Raw genomic sequence first — 17,318 nt, 5'->3', positions numbered from 1 at the left:
ATATATTGAATTTCAGTAGTTGGTTGCATAAAGAAGTAAAGTGTAATGAAACTGGCAAGCAAAGTATTCCCTAGTCAGCCTTATCTTTGTTCCATTTGTCCTTCAGATACAGCTTTTCTTGCCTTTTTCAATAAAATCCATCCAGCTTTTTTATTTTGCATCTCTCTGTAACCGAGCTGGGAAGACCAATGAGATTCGGTGCTTTTCTAGTTGGGTTCTTAGCAGCTGCTTTTTAAGAGATCAAAACTTCGACTGCTGCTACATGGTATTAAGGCTTAGCTATTGATGTGTCCCTATAGGGGTTATGTTTTTCTTGCAGGGGGTGGGGGAGAAGGGGAAGGGGTGACCCCTGCGAGCATGCTCACAGACACTAAACACTGTTCTCCTTGTTTTCCAGGGTCCTCTTTGCAAGCTCGGTGCTTAACCTGGCTGAACTCACTGCCCTCCGCCCTGACCTTGGCAAATTGAAAAAGGTCCTCTACTTCCATGAGAACCAATTGGCATATCCTGTCCAGAAATGCCAGGAAAGGGACTTTCAGTATGGATACAACCAGGTCCTTTCATGGTAGGTGTTCCTCGCACCGGTCCATGTGTCTAAGGTGTCCTTCTGTCTGTGAGTTCACAGCATCATAAGCCTGAGGAGTTCCCCTCTGTATAAATGATGACCCTATAGCAAACCAAGGCAGCAGCAGAATTCTGAGGAGAGGCTGCTAAAAGTGCTGTGGCAGAAGAAATCTGCTCCTTGAACTCATGTTAGTTTTGTTCTATAAGGTCCACCAGTGCTCTACATGACGTACCTGTTAGTGGTGGGGATTTCGACCCGTGTCTTGGCTGTGAGATGCTTTGTTTCATGGATGCTTCACAAAGCTACAGCTAATCAGCTCTTGCTTGGCCATAGCTTTTACTGCATCCATCTGAAATTATGTAGAGGGTTTTAGGGAAATAAACAGAAATTAAAATGTACTGCGGCAGTTGTCTTGTGAAGAGAGGGCAGTAAACATACCAGATAAATCCTTATATTTCTTTCATCTAGTATTCAGAAATTGTGCAGTGCTAAAATACCCAGACGTTTTAAAGGCTGCGGTCCTTTATTGTTGCTAAAAACAAATGTATTTCTTGAATCTGAGTTAATGAAAGAAGTTAATAACAGCACTGCTGAAAAGCTTTGTGGTTAGGCGCAGTACAGACCCCAGTGAAGCAGCAAAACTCGGTTGTTTTGAGCTGAAAACATCATTTCCATGATCATCTTCACCTATCTGTTAATAGGAGAATTGTTTGGATTAGGATTGAGCATTTTAAGGTATAATTTAGGCTTCTGCATCTTTATAACATGAGCCAATTGATCCTGAAATTTCTCAAATCTTGATGTGTTTATACTCTGGCCATTCTGCAGCTGCTTCTGCCACAGCATTTGCAACATATTTCACTTGCTGAGCAGTAAAGATGGGGAAGTCTAGTGAAAGATCTTTTGAAAACAGTAGCAGCCATTTGCAGATGTTATAACAACAAGATGTGGTTTTTGGCACTGGGGCAAGGAATATTTTTATATATTGTGGCAGTTATTTTTCACAATCTATTGGAAGCTGACAACATTTATCCTCAAAATACACATTTTTAAGACAATGAAATGATCTTTTATTAGGGGAGAAAAAAAGGATGACTTTTATACATGCTTCATTCTGTCTCCTTCAGCCTCCAAAAGCTTCTCCATGTAATTATATAATATTCATCTTCTATTTTTGCTGCTGCAGAAACACCATTTTTAACAGTAGATGGAATCTGCTTCCTTTGTAGTGTTTGTAACTACCTAGTGGTCATCTGCAAAGAAATGCCATCTTCCAAATCTCTTAGAAATAGGAAAATGTATCTTTCCAGCTTTGCACAGAGGTTTTGGAAATTACTAAAATCAGAGCACTTTGAGTCTTCAGTGTTGGTGAGCAGTGGCAGGTCTCTTTCTTGACCAGACAGCAGTGAGGATGAAGGGCAGCCTCTCCCCTCAAATATACTTTTCACCAATCTGGTGACTGATGAAGGTGTCCCCTCAGTGTATCTTAGGACCCACAGGTCTGTATTACAATATATAATGTACTGAGAAAACCAACTGTCCATAAAGCATCTCTCACCTCTGTTAGTCTGAGATTGTGTCAGCACTTCCAGGATAAACTTCCAAATATTTCAGGGGTTTTGATAGCTTCTTGTTTTCTCTAGGCTGACTTCAAGTGGAGAAATAATACCTTTGTTATGTTTTAACTATATCTTAAAGTTATTGATCCAGCTGATTTTCAAACACAACAGTAAAGAACAAGACGTTGCATTTATATGCTAAATTTCTTCAGAGTTATTTTTTTTTGGTGCTGTGCACTGTGTATTTTTTGTATACAGTTGGTGAATGTACTTTAATTGATGTATACATAAGACTGATTAAAAGTTACATTCCATTTCCCTAGTGTTCTGCTACTTAACACACATGGTTGAAAGTAAGTTAACCAAAGGTAAGTTGTTCTTTAGTACAAGGGATTAATTCTGGAAGATTTTCATTTTCTTCCAAGTTTACTTCTCCAATAGTCACATTACAGTGGGCCTTAGCTGTTTATAATTCTTTAAGAGATGTTGACAGTAATACCACTATTTAGTGAATAGAAAGTAATTCACAGATAGAGTAGGATGTGACCCTTTAGATTATTGTTAGTAATTTTTTAATATTAATAAAATATTTCAAAGAGTGAATAGACAGAAATCAAGACATCTTTAAGGTACATATGCTGCTCCTAATCCACATGAAAAGGCTGATTTTTAAGTAGCATTTTACTTGCACTTTTGTTTATAAGAATGTGTATTCAATTTCCATTGCATTTAAAACAATTCTCTTTCTTTTGTTGACAGCACTACATTCACTAATCTTAACCCCTTTTTACAGTTTGGTTGCTGACGTTGTGGTCTTCAACTCTGCTTTTAATATGGAATCGTTTCTTACATCCATTGGAAAATTTATGAAGCTGATTCCTGACCACAGGCCCAAGGATTTGGAAAAAACCATCAGACCCAAGTGCCAAGTTCTTTATTTTCCAGTCAGGTTTCCCGATGTGAGCAGGTCAGTGCATTTACCACGTCATAAATCGCCTCCAGCCTGTCAAAACTCTCTATTTATGGTGACGTTCTAACTAATCAGCTAAAGCATTGTTAATGAAAGAGTTTGATAATATGCAAGATGCTCTAATTGATAAATGTATTTCAATAATCAGAGGCTGATCTGCCGAGCCTGCCCTCGGCGTGCGCCGTAGGAACTGGCAGTGTTTAGGATGAGTGATTTCCCACTTGTTCTCCTCATTTCCCACTTGTTTTTGTCTTCGAGGAGTTGCCTGCTCCTCAGCTCTGTATATATTTGTACAGGGGAGGTCAAGGAGGAGAAAGAAATGCTGGAGAACAGTAAAAGTGCTAAGCCTGTAGTCAAGAAGCGATATCTCCCCCGGTGTGTTGCGGGGGGATTTCATTCCCTCCTCCCTCCCCTACCTCCTTTTTTTATTGCTTTCCAGGTAGGCAGAAAGCATCCCCGTAGCAGGGAGCAGACTTGCAGATGCTGGCATTAGCTGCAGCAGTAGTTGCTCTTCAGTCTTCCCGGGTTACTCTGAAGGACGTTTTTTATTACCCTTGTTTCAGAGCCCGTCTTAAAATTAGCGGTGGGTTATGTGGCTCAAAGGGAACATTCACTAGATCCTTTTCACTTTTGATTAAACCTGGCACAATTGTTTTTCCTGTTCTAAGGGACTCTCCTCCCACTGAACAGGAACTTTGCTTCAGTGGGACCGGCACTAAATAGAGAATGATTCTGCAATTTGATTATACTCTTAAAACCAATATGATGTCGAGTACATTTTTTTGCTGAAATAAGGATGGAAAGCACCATAATGACTCTGCAAGAGGCCAGCTTTTCATCTGCTAAGATCTGGCCATACTTGAAATGTTTGTCCCTGACCAGTTTGTCCATACAGTTATTTCAGAAGCGATACATTGGTGATAGTTTGGGATAAAGAGATTTTTAGTACAGGAGTCGAGGTCATGTACTCTGTTGAAGTTCACACTGCAAGGTTTGCATCTCAGAAGGCTGGAGAAGCTTTATGTTGTGAAGCACTGATAGCAAATAATTTAAAAATCAATATCTATCAATATCTAATATCTATAAATATCTAAAATCTTTAAAGCTGTGTTTCACAGACTGGCTTAGGTTGGAAGGCACCATAGAGATCATCTAATCCAACCCCCCTGCCACGGGCAGGGACACCTCTCAACTAGACCAGGTTGCTCAAGGGCTTATACAACCTGGCCTTGAACACCTCTAGGGAGGGGGCAGCCACAACCTCTCTGGGCAATCTGCTCCAGAGTTTTTGGCAAGTAGGTTAAAATCAATGGTTTGGGTTGGAAAGGACCTTAAAGATCCTCTAGTTCCAAGCTCCCATGTTCCTTAGGGATTTGACTGCCTGGATGGCGGTGGAGATCAGTACTGATACAGCTCTGAGGATCTACTGCTTCTTAAAGACCATGTTTTTCAAGAGCGAGGGAATGCTGCTGTGGATGCTCAGCATATTTGATATCGAGCCATTTTAGAAGGATCTTGTGGTTTTTTGGCTTACTTTAGGAAGTCATGTGGTCCAAGCCTAATTTTGGAGATGAAGTTGTGATAATCCTGTCTCATACATTAAATCACCTCTTTTGGACTTGTCAGCCCTGGCAGATGGGGTCAAATGAGACCTGACAAATTAGGCTGAAGTCATACACACAGTGATCATTTGTCCAGAGCAGAGGGTGTTTAGATGGGTAAAAATCATTAGACTGCTACCCAAGCTGGTAAAGTAGGCAGGTCTCACATCTTACTGTGTGCTCCTCTTTGTGCCCTGCTCTTGAATGAAATCTCAGCTCACAAAGCAGGACACCCTGCATGTTTATAGCATGGTTGTTGCACTTGAAATTACTTCAAAAAGCTCTTTCAGCAAATTAAGATGCTCAGAAATTGAGAAGTTTAAATTTCAGAAAATGAAGATGTTCATAAACAACTGTGACTGTTAAACTTTCTCAGCAGAGTTGAAATGAGATTAATATCAGCTCTGTTATTTCTAAGATGCATTTTGGTCAACAACTAAAATTGTAAGAGCTGAGGTTTTTTAGACAAAGCTCTGTGACATCACAGGAAAAAAAATAAAAATAAAAAAATCAGGACTGCTGCTGCAAAATCCTGAAGTTTTTCTGAGCTTTGACCTTCAGCTGCATCCAGTATTTGCTGGTTTTTTACATGACCACATTTTAAATAATGCTGAATGCACCTGTGGCAATTGGATTCTGTTTTTTAATTTAGACTGTATTAGTATAGAGACTGAATGGAGGTGGAGGAGAAAAAGGTTAAGAAAAACGGTGGCCGAGCTAAAATTTATAAAGCAAGCTCTTAGCCCAGAGTGTTTTTCAAGTTATTTTCAAATGGTAATTTGCTTTCTCCAAACCAAACTCATACAGTGTAAGTAAGTGATTATTTGCATGACTGACAATCATTTCAGTGCCTGCAGTCTTTTTAAAATGCATAATTTTGCTGAGATGTTGGGAAAATATTTAAAAATTCTGAAGGCAAAGTAACCAGGGTGATTTTTTTTTTTTTCTCTTTGACCTCTTTTATCTTGCGTGTGAACGTCTCAGGTTGTGTTTGTGTCTTAAACATAATCTTCAGCTGGATTTGGGAGAGGGGTGATCTAAGAAATCATCCCCATGCGTGTGATGATGATCTTTTTAAGATTATTTTAGATTAATATGGCAATTGTAGGGCAAAATAAAACATATCTGGTCCTTGATCAAAACCAGTGTAATAAAGGAGCATGTCACATGAGCTAATCCTCTGACATCTCTACCTTTTAATGTAATTACTGTAGGTGATGGGCACACAAAGCAGCACAGTCAATGATCACTTCAGAGTGAAGGTATAACAATGAGGGATACCTTAGGAAATACTTGTGAATGTTATTAGAGGTACCATTATACATTTGTGTATTTAAATATTGCAGGTGAGCATCTAATCGCTGCTGTTCTGCTTTAGAGAGGAAGTTTTCAGTGCTTTCTTTTTTATCCAGATTCTTGGTTTTAATAAATATTTGTCATAGGGGCACATATTGGTGTTCCCAGAGCGAACAACCAGACTGCTGGTCCTTATCTGACAATGAGAAGAGATGAAAGGATTTGAGGATTTAGCAGAATAAGAAATTTACTGACCTAATCCTCCTGTTTTCTGGTGCTGACAATGACTAGCTTCCATATTGCATCCTGTGGTGCCAGAGCTACTCCATATATCCTCACCCTCTTATCATTTTTGACTCAGAATTCTTCTCTTCATACATTCTGGTCAAATCTGTTATGTAGAAATACATACTGGGGTACTTTTGAGCTTGGGGAGGAGTAAAAGCCCCAAGTTAAGGCTGTCACTTCCTAGTGAACAGGTTGTAGACCAGTAGTTGACCCTACGTGCCATATGTGCTGTGTACCAGACTGGGTTTTTGTAATATAGTGTATTAAATCCACTGGAATTCACATTTATATTGGCTTAATTTCAGTATATTTTCTATTGTAATGTAGATAAAATTATTTTTTTTCTATACAGTCAATAGAGTGTGTTTTGACATAACCTGTTTCTACTTTGTACTGAAAAAACTATGGTCCAGGAAGAAAATCCCCTTTCTACTGATGTTGTCTTTGATACTTGCTTCTTCATCTGCCAGCAGATCCTGCTGGAACACCTCTGGAAGGTCTTCTTGATATTGTCTATGAACTCTCTTGGTCCATCTACATCCATCCTGTCTGTGGCAGCCAGCAAAGCAGGGTCAGATTAGGTGCTCCTTGGAATTCATTTCAGTGAAAATTGTGATGTGGATTTAGATTGTTATTCCTATTCCTCTAACTGTTGTATATCCTTATTATCATCACAATGGGATAGAAAAAGAAGATGTTTTTATAAGCAAAAATAAAGTTAAGTTCCTAAGAGCTCAAAATGCACATTGGGCTAAGGTGGAATAATATAAAAGAAACATGAGAGGATGAGGATGACAGGAGAAAATAAAACCAGCTTCTTTTAAGTGGATCTTGCTAGCAAGTACCTTGTACTATCTGCTTTACACATTTTGAAGTAAATTAAAGATTTTAGACCATTGTTTCTTCATTTGCTTTTATAACTTAGCTCAGTTAACAGGACATAATCAACCATTTGATTTTATATTTTTTTAGTTATAGTGTAAGAGAGGCAGATTTGCTAATTGAGAGAGTATTTTAGGACTAGTCAAGGGAGTTCTTGACTAAAGCAGAAGTTTTTAAAAGATGCTGACAGTATCTTTTGTACAGAAGAATGACTGTCACGTGTCGGGGAGCCTGTTTAGGGGAAATAAAAGGAAAACCATAAAATAGCATCACTTGTTCCAGGCTCGCAGGGCTGAACTTCAGACTTCTGTTTAGATAACTGAGGGGCTTCTACTTCTTCTGTGATCTTAATGCTGTACAATGGCTTTGCTCTGCTGGAAAAATACCCATGTCAACAAGCAAGGAGAGACTTGAATCCACCAGAGCCCAGAGCTATAGATGGGCACAGGGGATGTGTCCACATTGCACAGAGAGATGTTCAGCAGTGGTACTCAAGCGGGCTCTAGTGAGCTGTCTTACATATGGGAAGCAGAATACCTTAGAAGAGCAGTTTTGGGCTAATTAGCCTTCCAGTGAAAGAGCATAGATTACCTTAGGTGGAGTAGTATGCTAATGATAGTGATTCTGGTTCTGAGGCCTGCTGCTGCTGCCTTTGGTGGTGGCTCGGGCATCTCCACGGTGTGCCGTGCTCTCTCTGGTAGGCACAGCCTCCCTGCCACCACGGGTTATGGGTACTTAGCATAATTAGATGCCAATAGACTGCTCCCACCTTGGGGCTTGCTGCTGAAGGACTGGGGGATGGAAATTACTCCCCTGAATGTCTTTCCTCCTCGCCTGCCACAAGGAGGTTTTGAGGGCTGCTGTTGGCACAAGAAGAGGTTACACAATGAGCGTGGGGGATGTGCTGGAGATCTGGGACACAACACCTAGATGGAGGAAAGTACAGTACTGGCTTACAAGGGGCTTAACACAGAGTCTTTCAGTGCTGGAGCATTTGGCAGTGGGTCGGTTACCTCCTGCATCTGTGGGATAAGTGCTAACTGCAGGTAGCTGCAACTACAGCAAGGGGTTGGGTGGTTGTGGGAAGGGAGCCTCAAGTGTCTGTGTTTAGTGGTGCTTTCATATCAGAGAATCATGGCATGGTTTGGGTTGGAAGGGACCTTACAAGGTCAGCTAGTCCAGCCCCCCATCAGGGAGCAGGGACATCTGCACCTAGAGCAGGTTGCTCAGAGCCCCAGCCAACCTCACCTGGAATGGTTCCAGGGGTGGGGCAGTGACCACCTCTCTGGGCAGCCTGGACCAGGGGCTTACCATCCTCATTATAAAAAATTCCTTCCATCTATCTAGTCTAAATCTCCCTGTTTTAGTTGAAATCCATCACCCCTTTTCCTCTTGCAATAGGCTCTGCTAAAAAGTCTGTCCCCATCTTTCTTATAGACCCCCTTTAAGTACTGAAAAGCCACCAGAAGGTCTCCCTGGAATCTTTTTTTCTCCAGGCTAAGCAACCCCAGTTCTCTCAGCCTGTCTTCACAGGAGAGGTGCTTCTTAGAGGGTGCTTCCTCCCCAAGTGCATCGTGTGGCACGATGCAGCAGTTTCCATTCTCACTCTGGGTCCCAGAGATGAAGCTGTTGTCCCAGCCTGGTCTTCCAGGCAGAACGTGGCAGTGTGATCCCCAAAATCTTTTACCCCTAGAACTCTCCAGCAACATCAGCAGGCTCAGAGCATCCTTCTAGAGGAGGACCTGCCTGAACGGTCTGCTGGGATGTATTCCGTTTGCAAAACTTTCAAAAAAGTAATTTCTTTTTATCTATTCAGGGACAAAAATAGTTTTACTGACTGCCTTTTATCTGTCGTAGAGGTGCTCCACTAAACACAATCGTAATAACCATTTAGTCTCACAATAGCTCACAAGGATGCTTAAGCAGAATTCTCTGTGCAACCCAGTTTTTTATGATGTTGGGTACTGCTCATGTTGCATACAACACATTCCCATAAAACTTGCATTTTGTATTTACAGAGAAATTTCTCTGGAGAGTTAAGGTCTTGTAAAACATTCTTGTTCTACAGCATGAACGAATTATTATACTCTGGGGCATTAAAAGTGAAGTGTACTGAAGAAAAGAATTTTTTCATTAAAATGCAGTTTATATTGATAAAACAGATTACTAGCATTTGATGAAATGTGAAACTTGGATCTCCCCGTATCACTAAATCGCCAGTAGGTTTATTTTGGCAAGAGGAACAGTATGTAATGTATATCAGGACCAATCATGATACACAGTACCTGTTAGTTTTGTATTAGATTAAATTGTCTTTCACTAAAGTACTTGGGGAAAAAAAAAAACCAAACCACCCTACTATATCTGTATCTTGAAGTAGCAGAATGTGGTAACCAAGAATATTAGAAAATAAAAGCTGTCGTGTTATCAGTTTTGGCACAGTCATTTATCAATCAGTATTTTAAACATTGACAAGTGGTAATTTAATAGGGAATGACCCTGTTGGCAGGAAGTTCTAATGACAGATGATGCAAACTCATTTATCACTATGGGGCTGTGCTGGCTTCTTACCTTTCTCAGTATCACAGCTCATATTTTCCAAGTCTGGGATGTGAGAAGCCACAAAGGGCAAAACCTGTGGCACGGAGCCTATAACCACTCCCATCTAATCTGATTAACCCCTTAGCTGCAAATTTCTCTGCAGTACAGCTGGTGGGATCTGAAAGTTTTCATAATGGTATAAATACCCTTGTCTTTTTGAGGAGGATTTGCTGTGATACTTGTAAGCACTAAAAAAAGTCAGTTTTTTAGAACCCTTTGAGTTGTGTCACTTTGAATGCAAAGTTGAGACACGCTGGTACTTGGCTTTCAAAAACAAACCACATTCTAACAATTAATAGCACATTTCATTAGCAGGCATTAAAAAATATTGCATGCAGTGCCCTATACAATGGGCAGCTATTATTATTATTATCATTACTACTCGGGGAGGAAATTGATGCATTCAGAGGTTTAATTGATTCCTGCATATTCATGTGGGAAGTCAGTGGCAGAGTCACGACTGGACTGGATTATTAGGTGCTTCCATGCATAATAATTTCTCTGTAACTTGTCAAGAGAATAGACTATCCTGCTGTAATAAGTGTGGGCGTTTGAAGCTGAGGGATGTCATGGGAGAGGAGAGGGAAACGACACCTTCATCAGCAACTGGTATCGATGGCGCTGGTAATTCTTCAGGGATGATTCTGTCTGGAATGCAGTAATTCAACTCTTCTTACTCAGAATAAAACAAATAATATGTTTTCACTTTAATTTCCACGATAGCAAAAGTTTTCTTAGAATCATAGAATGGTTTGGGTTGGAAGGGACCTCAAAGATCATCTAGTCCCAGCGCCCCAGCCATGGGCAGGGACACCTCCCACTAAACCAGGTTGCTCAGAGCCTCATCTAACTTGACTTTGAACACTTCCATGGATGAGGCATCCACAACTTCTCTGGGCAACCTGTGCCAGTGTCTCACCACCCTTACAGTGAAGAATTTCTTCCTAATATTTAATGTAAATCTCCTCTCTGTCTGAAACCCCTCATCCTATCACTACTCTCTCTGATAAAAGGTCACCCCATCTCTCCTGCAGGTCCTCTTTAAGTACTGGAAGGCTGCTATGAGATCTCCCCAGAGCCTTCTCTTCTGCAGGCTGAACAACCCCAACTCCCTCTGCCTTTCCTCACAGCAGAGGGGTTCCAGCGCTCTCATCATCTTCCTGGTCCTCCTCTGGACCCACTTGAGCAGATGAATGACTTCCTTATAGTGGAGACCCCAAAGCTGAACGCAGTACTGCAGGTGGGGTCTCATGAGAGCAGATTTGAGAGGGTTTTGTGTTACCTCTTTTAAAGCGTAACAAACACAATCCCTGCTTTGGGCTTTCTCCACCTTCCTACCTCAGTTCTCCATCTGTTCTTTCTCTTCCTTTCACAGGAGAGTCTTTCTCCTCAAGGCTGGGCTCTTCTCACTCTCAACAAGCACTTGGAAGGAGGTTGTAGTGAGGTGGGTGTCAGTCTCTTCAAGGCATAAGCAAGAGGCCAAGAAGAAATGGCCTCAAGTTGAACCAGGGGAGATTTAGATTGAGTATTAGGAAAAATCTCTGCCCTGAAAGAATTGTCAAGCCTTGGACTGGGGTGCCTAAGGAACCAGTGGAATCCCTATCACTGGAGGTATTTAAAAGCTGTGGAGATGTGGTGCTGAGGGACATGTTTAGTGGTGGACTTGGCAGTGCTGGGTTAATGATTGGATTTGATGACTTTAGAAGTCTTTAGCAACCCAAATGACTCTATGATCATCCCTGTCCAGGACAATTCAGACATGAAATACTTTCAGAGTTTGCATCAAGTTGTTGTAATAAGAATCAGTGAAACTTAAATTAGATTGATCAAAATTTTCATGGCAGACTTAAAGTAAAGCAGGGGTTTTTTTTTTCTTCTATTGAAAGTGGGAAAAGGCTGTTGATTAATGGCAGGATCCTACCAAGTGCTGAATACCCTCATTTTTCCTGCAGTCATTGGAAGCTGAGGGCTTTTGCTACTTGGCATGAGTACAAGGTCAACACAGGTGGGAAGAGGTGGCACACAAAACTGAAATGGAGGTTATAGAGTGATGTGTCCAGTTCCAATCCACAGGAAGGTACAGATTGAAGTCCTTCATACATGTGTAAGGTGGTTTTTATAGACACGGCTGTCCCGGCTGAATTTTGCATTTCAAAATTCTGCCCTTCAACATTTGAACAATCACATATTTTTTTATTATGAAATTCATGAATATTACATAGAAATGGAGGTGGATTTTTTTTTTTCCCCTTTAAAGTGATTTCATGCTTATAGAATTGTAATAGAGAGGGAAGCAGTCACGTTGGGCATGTTATTTCTTAGTTGCTACACGAAGCAGTGACAGAACCTCAGTGCTTAAATATTCTGGGCATTTGTCGTTGTATTATAATGAAAAAGAAAGCAGGTGATGTGCTAAAAATTGCTGAAAAGATAAGGAGTAGAAAGAGATAGCAGAGTTTCTAGAGATTCTTCACTGAGAATACAAAATGTTTTCAGAAATCATTTTTAAGAGGATGAAGGAATCTCTGTTGCCAGGCTTGGGGGAATGGCAATACCTTTAGAAAAAGCCATGCTTTGTCTGGAATGCAGGATTAGTTTTGGAGGGCGAAAAAAAACCCCAAAAGCAGAGCCTTCTGAAAGGAGTAGATAGCCTTGCAAATTTATATGAGAAGTTAAAGTTTAAGTGAGTTGGATCTGCTTTGAGCACTGTTGTGTGCTAGATTGCAGACAGCCAATTCAAGTTAAAGTCAGAGGTTCTGTTAGATGGAAGTGTCAGTGGAGAAGATACTAAGATGTTCTATAGGAATTTCAGAGAATAAAGAATGAGAGGAAAAAATGACACGATGGAATACATAAAATAGCAGTTTTTTAAGTTTGAAGAAGAAACTTGAAACATAGATCTCCAGTCTTATGGAGATGACCTTTATGCAATGCCTAAGAGCAACCTAATACAGATCATTTATTTATACATAACCAAATGGGATGAAATTAAATGATTTCTAATTTTGCCAAATCACAGATAATTATTTTTTTTTTTGTTGTTGTGCAAGGAGTGTTTTAATCTGTTTAGTTTTTTTTTTTCTTTTGCATTTGTAAACAGTTAATATTTTATATCTTGGACGTTCCCCCTGCTCAGCTGTGACTCCCAGATGAAATAAACCTCCTCTTCTCCCCTTTAAATAATTCAAATAGCATACATTTAAAAGTATGAAAATCCCACCGTAAACGTACCAGAAATGCTTTTAAGGTAGGAAACTGCTCAGCTTTACTATTGAAAAGATGTGTGTCTGAAATGACTGCTTAGTAATTCATCTAAATAGAGCTAGGTGTTAGAGTTCATCAGAGTTTTGTGCTTTCGAGCACCAAATAGTAGGGCTGCTGGTTGAAGAGCTGTGGAGATCCAAGTCCAGGGACGTTTTCCCAGCTTCTTGTCCTGAAGTATCTATGAGAAAAGATCTTTGGATGCCATTTCTTTTTTCAGTAATGGGACATTGTGTGTTGAGAAATCCAGATTTGCAGCAAAGGGCTTTTGGGTGTTGTATAACAAGATCTTTACTATGTTCAGTGTGTTTTTCAAGTAATGTTACAGGCACAGATAACACCCAAGAAAAGTTAATTAAATAATTAAGCTTAATCAACCAACCTGTGATTAATTTTGGAGTGGATTCCTCACAAAACTGTGATGGTTTCCTGTAAGATGACTCATAAGCATAGTACTTGGGTCAGGCTTGCAGAAAACTAAAGAATTGGTCCATGTTGAGCATGCCTACCTTATGTTTTTCCTGCCCTCTTATAGTCTTGGACTCATCAGCAGGACATGTTGCCTCTGTTTTTGTTAATGCCCAACTAGCCATGGGACTAATGGTGTGTGGTGTCACACCACTGTGCCAGAGCCATCATCCTTCTCCCTTTGCCAGCTCTTTTCACTTTTCTACTGTCTAGAAACAGCAGGTTTCTTAGTGCCAGTTGGAGAGACTCTGATTTAATTTCCCCAAGATGGATTTGATTGTAGGTATGTTCCTTCTGCCAGAATACTCATCATGATGGGGTTAAGTGTCTTCATTTCTATGACTTTGCTTCTCAAAAAAACCCCAACCCCAAACTAAGCATTTTTTTATCTCCAGCTGATGCTTCTCATAGATGTTAAGTAGAGAAGCAAGGAGATCTTCCTTCTCTTGGTCACTTTTGTGTGCTAAATGGTGTCTTTATGACTAGGCAGGTAAATACAGAAGGTAAAGGACATGTGGATATACAGTAAAGTTGTTGCTGTAGGTGCACCAAGCAACAGTTCAGCTGCACCAGACCAAGAGAAAAGCAGCTTACATGATTCTCACATGTAATAGAAAAGATCTTTTTTAAATATACAACTTGGTGTGTCTGTGTAAAGCACAGAAAATTTCTGTGTTGTTCTGGTCACCCATGTTCAAGAAAGATTAATTTCAACTGTGAAACAGGTATAGAGAATTGCTGTGAAGATGATTAGGAGAATCTGTATTATGAGAGCAGATTAAAAGAGTATGGTTCACTTGTCCTAGCAAAATAAAGGTTGAGAAGGGGATATATGTTAATCTTTATAAATACAGTCAGAGGATAAACGCCATGAAAGATGAGGAATTATTTAAGTTCCAGGATAATCCTTACAGCATCCACTAGGTATAAATTGGTCATTATTAAATGACTCAGATGGGAAATGAATAAAAGGGTGCGGAGGGAAGTTGTTTGTCTTGGGGTTTGGTTTTTTTTTTGCTGTTTTGGGGTGGTGTTTTTATGAGAGGCATTTAGTTTTGAAATGGTTGTTGAAACACTGTTGAAATGTAAGAAGAATTTGATAAATTCATAGACTAGTTGGTTAAAAAATATAGAAGTGCCATGCAGTTGGAAATGTTTGCTATGATCTCATACCCAAAAATGTGAAAAGAATATGTGACCATCTCGTGGTCCATCTGACTTCAATCTTGAGATCTGAAAAATCTCAAGAAAAAGGTCGGGTATTTCTAGTGTCTATAAAAGACACAGTGGACACTGGGATCATCTGGGTGGTTTTGAGCTTATGAAGAAAGCCACATCATGGACAGTGTGTTTGGTCATAGAATCCTGGAACCACTCTTGTTGGAAGAGACCTTTAAGATCATCAAGTCCAGTCATTAACCCAGCACTGCCAGGTCATCACTAAACCATGTCTCTCAGCACCACATCCCCATGGCTTTTAAATCCCTTCAGGGATGGGAACTCCACCACTGCCCTGGGCAGCCCAGGACAGGGCTTGACAACCCTTTCAGGGCAGAAATTCTTCTTAATATCTAAAATAAACCTCCCCTGGAGCAATTTGAGGCTGTTTCCTCTTGTCCCATTGGTTTTTACATGGTAGAAGAGACTGACCTCATCTCACTACAGTGTCCTTTCAGGTAGTTGTAGAGAGCAAGGTGGTCTTCACTGAGCCTCCTTTTCTTCAGGCTGAACAACCCCAGTTCCCTCAGGAGCTCCTTCTAAGACTTGTGCTCTAGACCCTTCCCCACCTTCACTGCCCTTCTTTGGACACACTCCATCCCCTCAATGTTCTTCTTGAAGTGAGGGGCCCAAAACTGAACCCAGGATTTGATGTGGTCCCTCCTCTCCCTTTGACACACCAGAGTTCTTGGGAGGTCAGTCTTGGACTTTGTTGTTTTGTGGTAGCCTGAGCATCCCTCAGAAGCCAACACAAAATGAAATGGTGCCAAGGGCTGATGATTGCAGTGCTGGAGGGGAGGATGTGTGAGGTGATACGTGCTTCAGCAAGGACCATCTTCAGGCAAAATGTTTGGGTACCACGGCTTTGTAAGCATCCTGCTTCGTTTTGCCTCAGTTTACTTTTGCTCAGTGAAGCATTTGGATAAAATTCTGCTGTTGAGCTCACTGGAGTCAGAATGAGTTTATTTTAACTTTCTGATTTTGACGAGTCTGTGTGGCTCTTTCGTACTCATCCCTGTGCAGAGTTGTTTAATCCTAAAAATTGCCTCAATCTGCGCCAGAAGCAAATGAATCACAGAAAGCAGGAGTTTTTATTCAGTAATTCCTTTCAGTGACTGAAATTTTATCTGTGCTTCCCCAAACTTCACCACAGGTCTTCTGGTTTCGGAGTTCACTTCTCTTATCTGCCATCTGATTTGAAATTGCCTTCTTGAGTTCTGCCTATATATGGAAGAGAGGAGTTGACCCCTTTTTGGGTGCCTAAACTGTGTTCCTTCTGCCAATAAAAGGAGGGATTATATATCAGGGTTTCGGGTGAGTTAGTCGCACGGATGAGAAATTAAAATAATAAAAAATAATAATAAAAAAGACAATAAGATGTAAAAAAATTATTTTTTTTAATTCCTTAGTGAAACCTTGTATGATATCCACGACGTCACCCAATATTTATGATATCAGACCTGCCTGGCTTTGGTCGTGGAAGCAGCAGAGCTTTTTTCAGAGCTGCTGGGTGCCGGACTTGTCTCTACGTTGGCAACTTATTATTCTGGAAGTGTCCCTTCCCGGGGGCTGGCAATGAGTCCCCTTCAGTCCCCGTGCAGCAGAGGGGCGTTTAGAGCCTGTTTGTTTGCAGCAGATGATTTGCCTGAGCTTTGATGCACAGTCACTTTCTGACATTTGTGTATTTCAGCAGTGAACAATGTAAACTCATTTTCGGAGCACTTTGATTACTCGCACGTCGCAGTGCCCATGGCATGTGACAGAGAAGAGCACTCTATCCACTAATCAGATAGATATGCTTCAAGCGTATTTACACAAAATAATGAAAACAGCTGTTAGATACCTTTAAACTTGAGTGTGTTTTGTTATTAATCTACTAGCCTGTACACATGACACTATAATTCTTCGCTCACTCAAGTTGCCTTTAATGACACAGTAATAAAACGGAGAGGGATGAAAGTAATGGAATTGTAGAATGTAATGCCTCAATTGTTCTACAGTGTCTTCCTTTTTGCCAAAATAAACCACAATTAGGTCCATATGGTGTTTTGAAGTTTTCAAGCAATGACCCTAATAAAAAGTAATGAATTTCTGACAAAAGAAAGCATGGTGCTCTTTTAAGCAGATATCTTTGCTATTGATCTAGTTATGATTGCAGACTGATATGCTAATAGAAGAAGAAAGGTTCAACGTGCCTGGTACAAGCACTTTCATTTGTGGTTTATTTTATTCTTATGAAATTCAGATTGAAAAGGTAGAAACATGTTGTAATCCATCAGTTATGACTCTCTTTTAAAAGACCTACTATAAAGAAAACAAATGGATATTTTCTCGAGAAAAATGGAGTTTGGAAAGCATTTGTTAACGTGAAATGTCAAAAGCCCATTAACCAGGAGCGTGCCTTGCAGTGATGAAGATGCTTTGCTTGGGTACATGAAATTTGACTTGAGCACTTCATTGTCTTCAGAGGTCCAGGCTCTGTTCCTTACTTTGCTCTCTTTTACCCTTCTCATGGGGGAGCTGGAGTCAAGCTCCTCTTCATCTGGAAAATCAGACTGTCCATGGAGCAGTTGTTAGGTAAGTACAGATACTGAAATGCTGTGGCTAGG

The 17,318-nt window shown here is 40.5% G+C and overlaps 1 protein-coding gene across 1 annotated transcript in view; it reads left to right on the top strand.

The window, feature by feature from the left end:
- The window catches only part of GTDC1 (glycosyltransferase-like domain containing 1), a gene marked incomplete at its 3' end in the record, with an annotated part of 35,664 nt that extends 32,515 nt beyond the window's left edge, over positions 1-3,149 (top strand). Inside the window, exons 2-3 of the mRNA XM_008940498.1 lie at positions 398-565; positions 2,918-3,149. Of these exons, the coding sequence (XP_008938746.1) occupies positions 398-565; positions 2,918-3,149 (400 nt within the window). The remainder of the gene's footprint in view (positions 1-397; positions 566-2,917) is intronic.
- Positions 3,150-17,318: the final 14,169 nt, after the last annotated feature.

The sequence above is a fragment of the Merops nubicus genome, unplaced genomic scaffold (genome assembly GCF_000691845.1).
Source record: "Merops nubicus isolate BGI_N331 unplaced genomic scaffold, ASM69184v1 scaffold15425, whole genome shotgun sequence".
Taxonomy (NCBI): domain Eukaryota; kingdom Metazoa; phylum Chordata; class Aves; order Coraciiformes; family Meropidae; genus Merops; species Merops nubicus.
The sequence above is the reverse complement of the archived record's forward strand: the minus strand, read 5'-3'. Positions and strand labels throughout refer to the sequence as shown.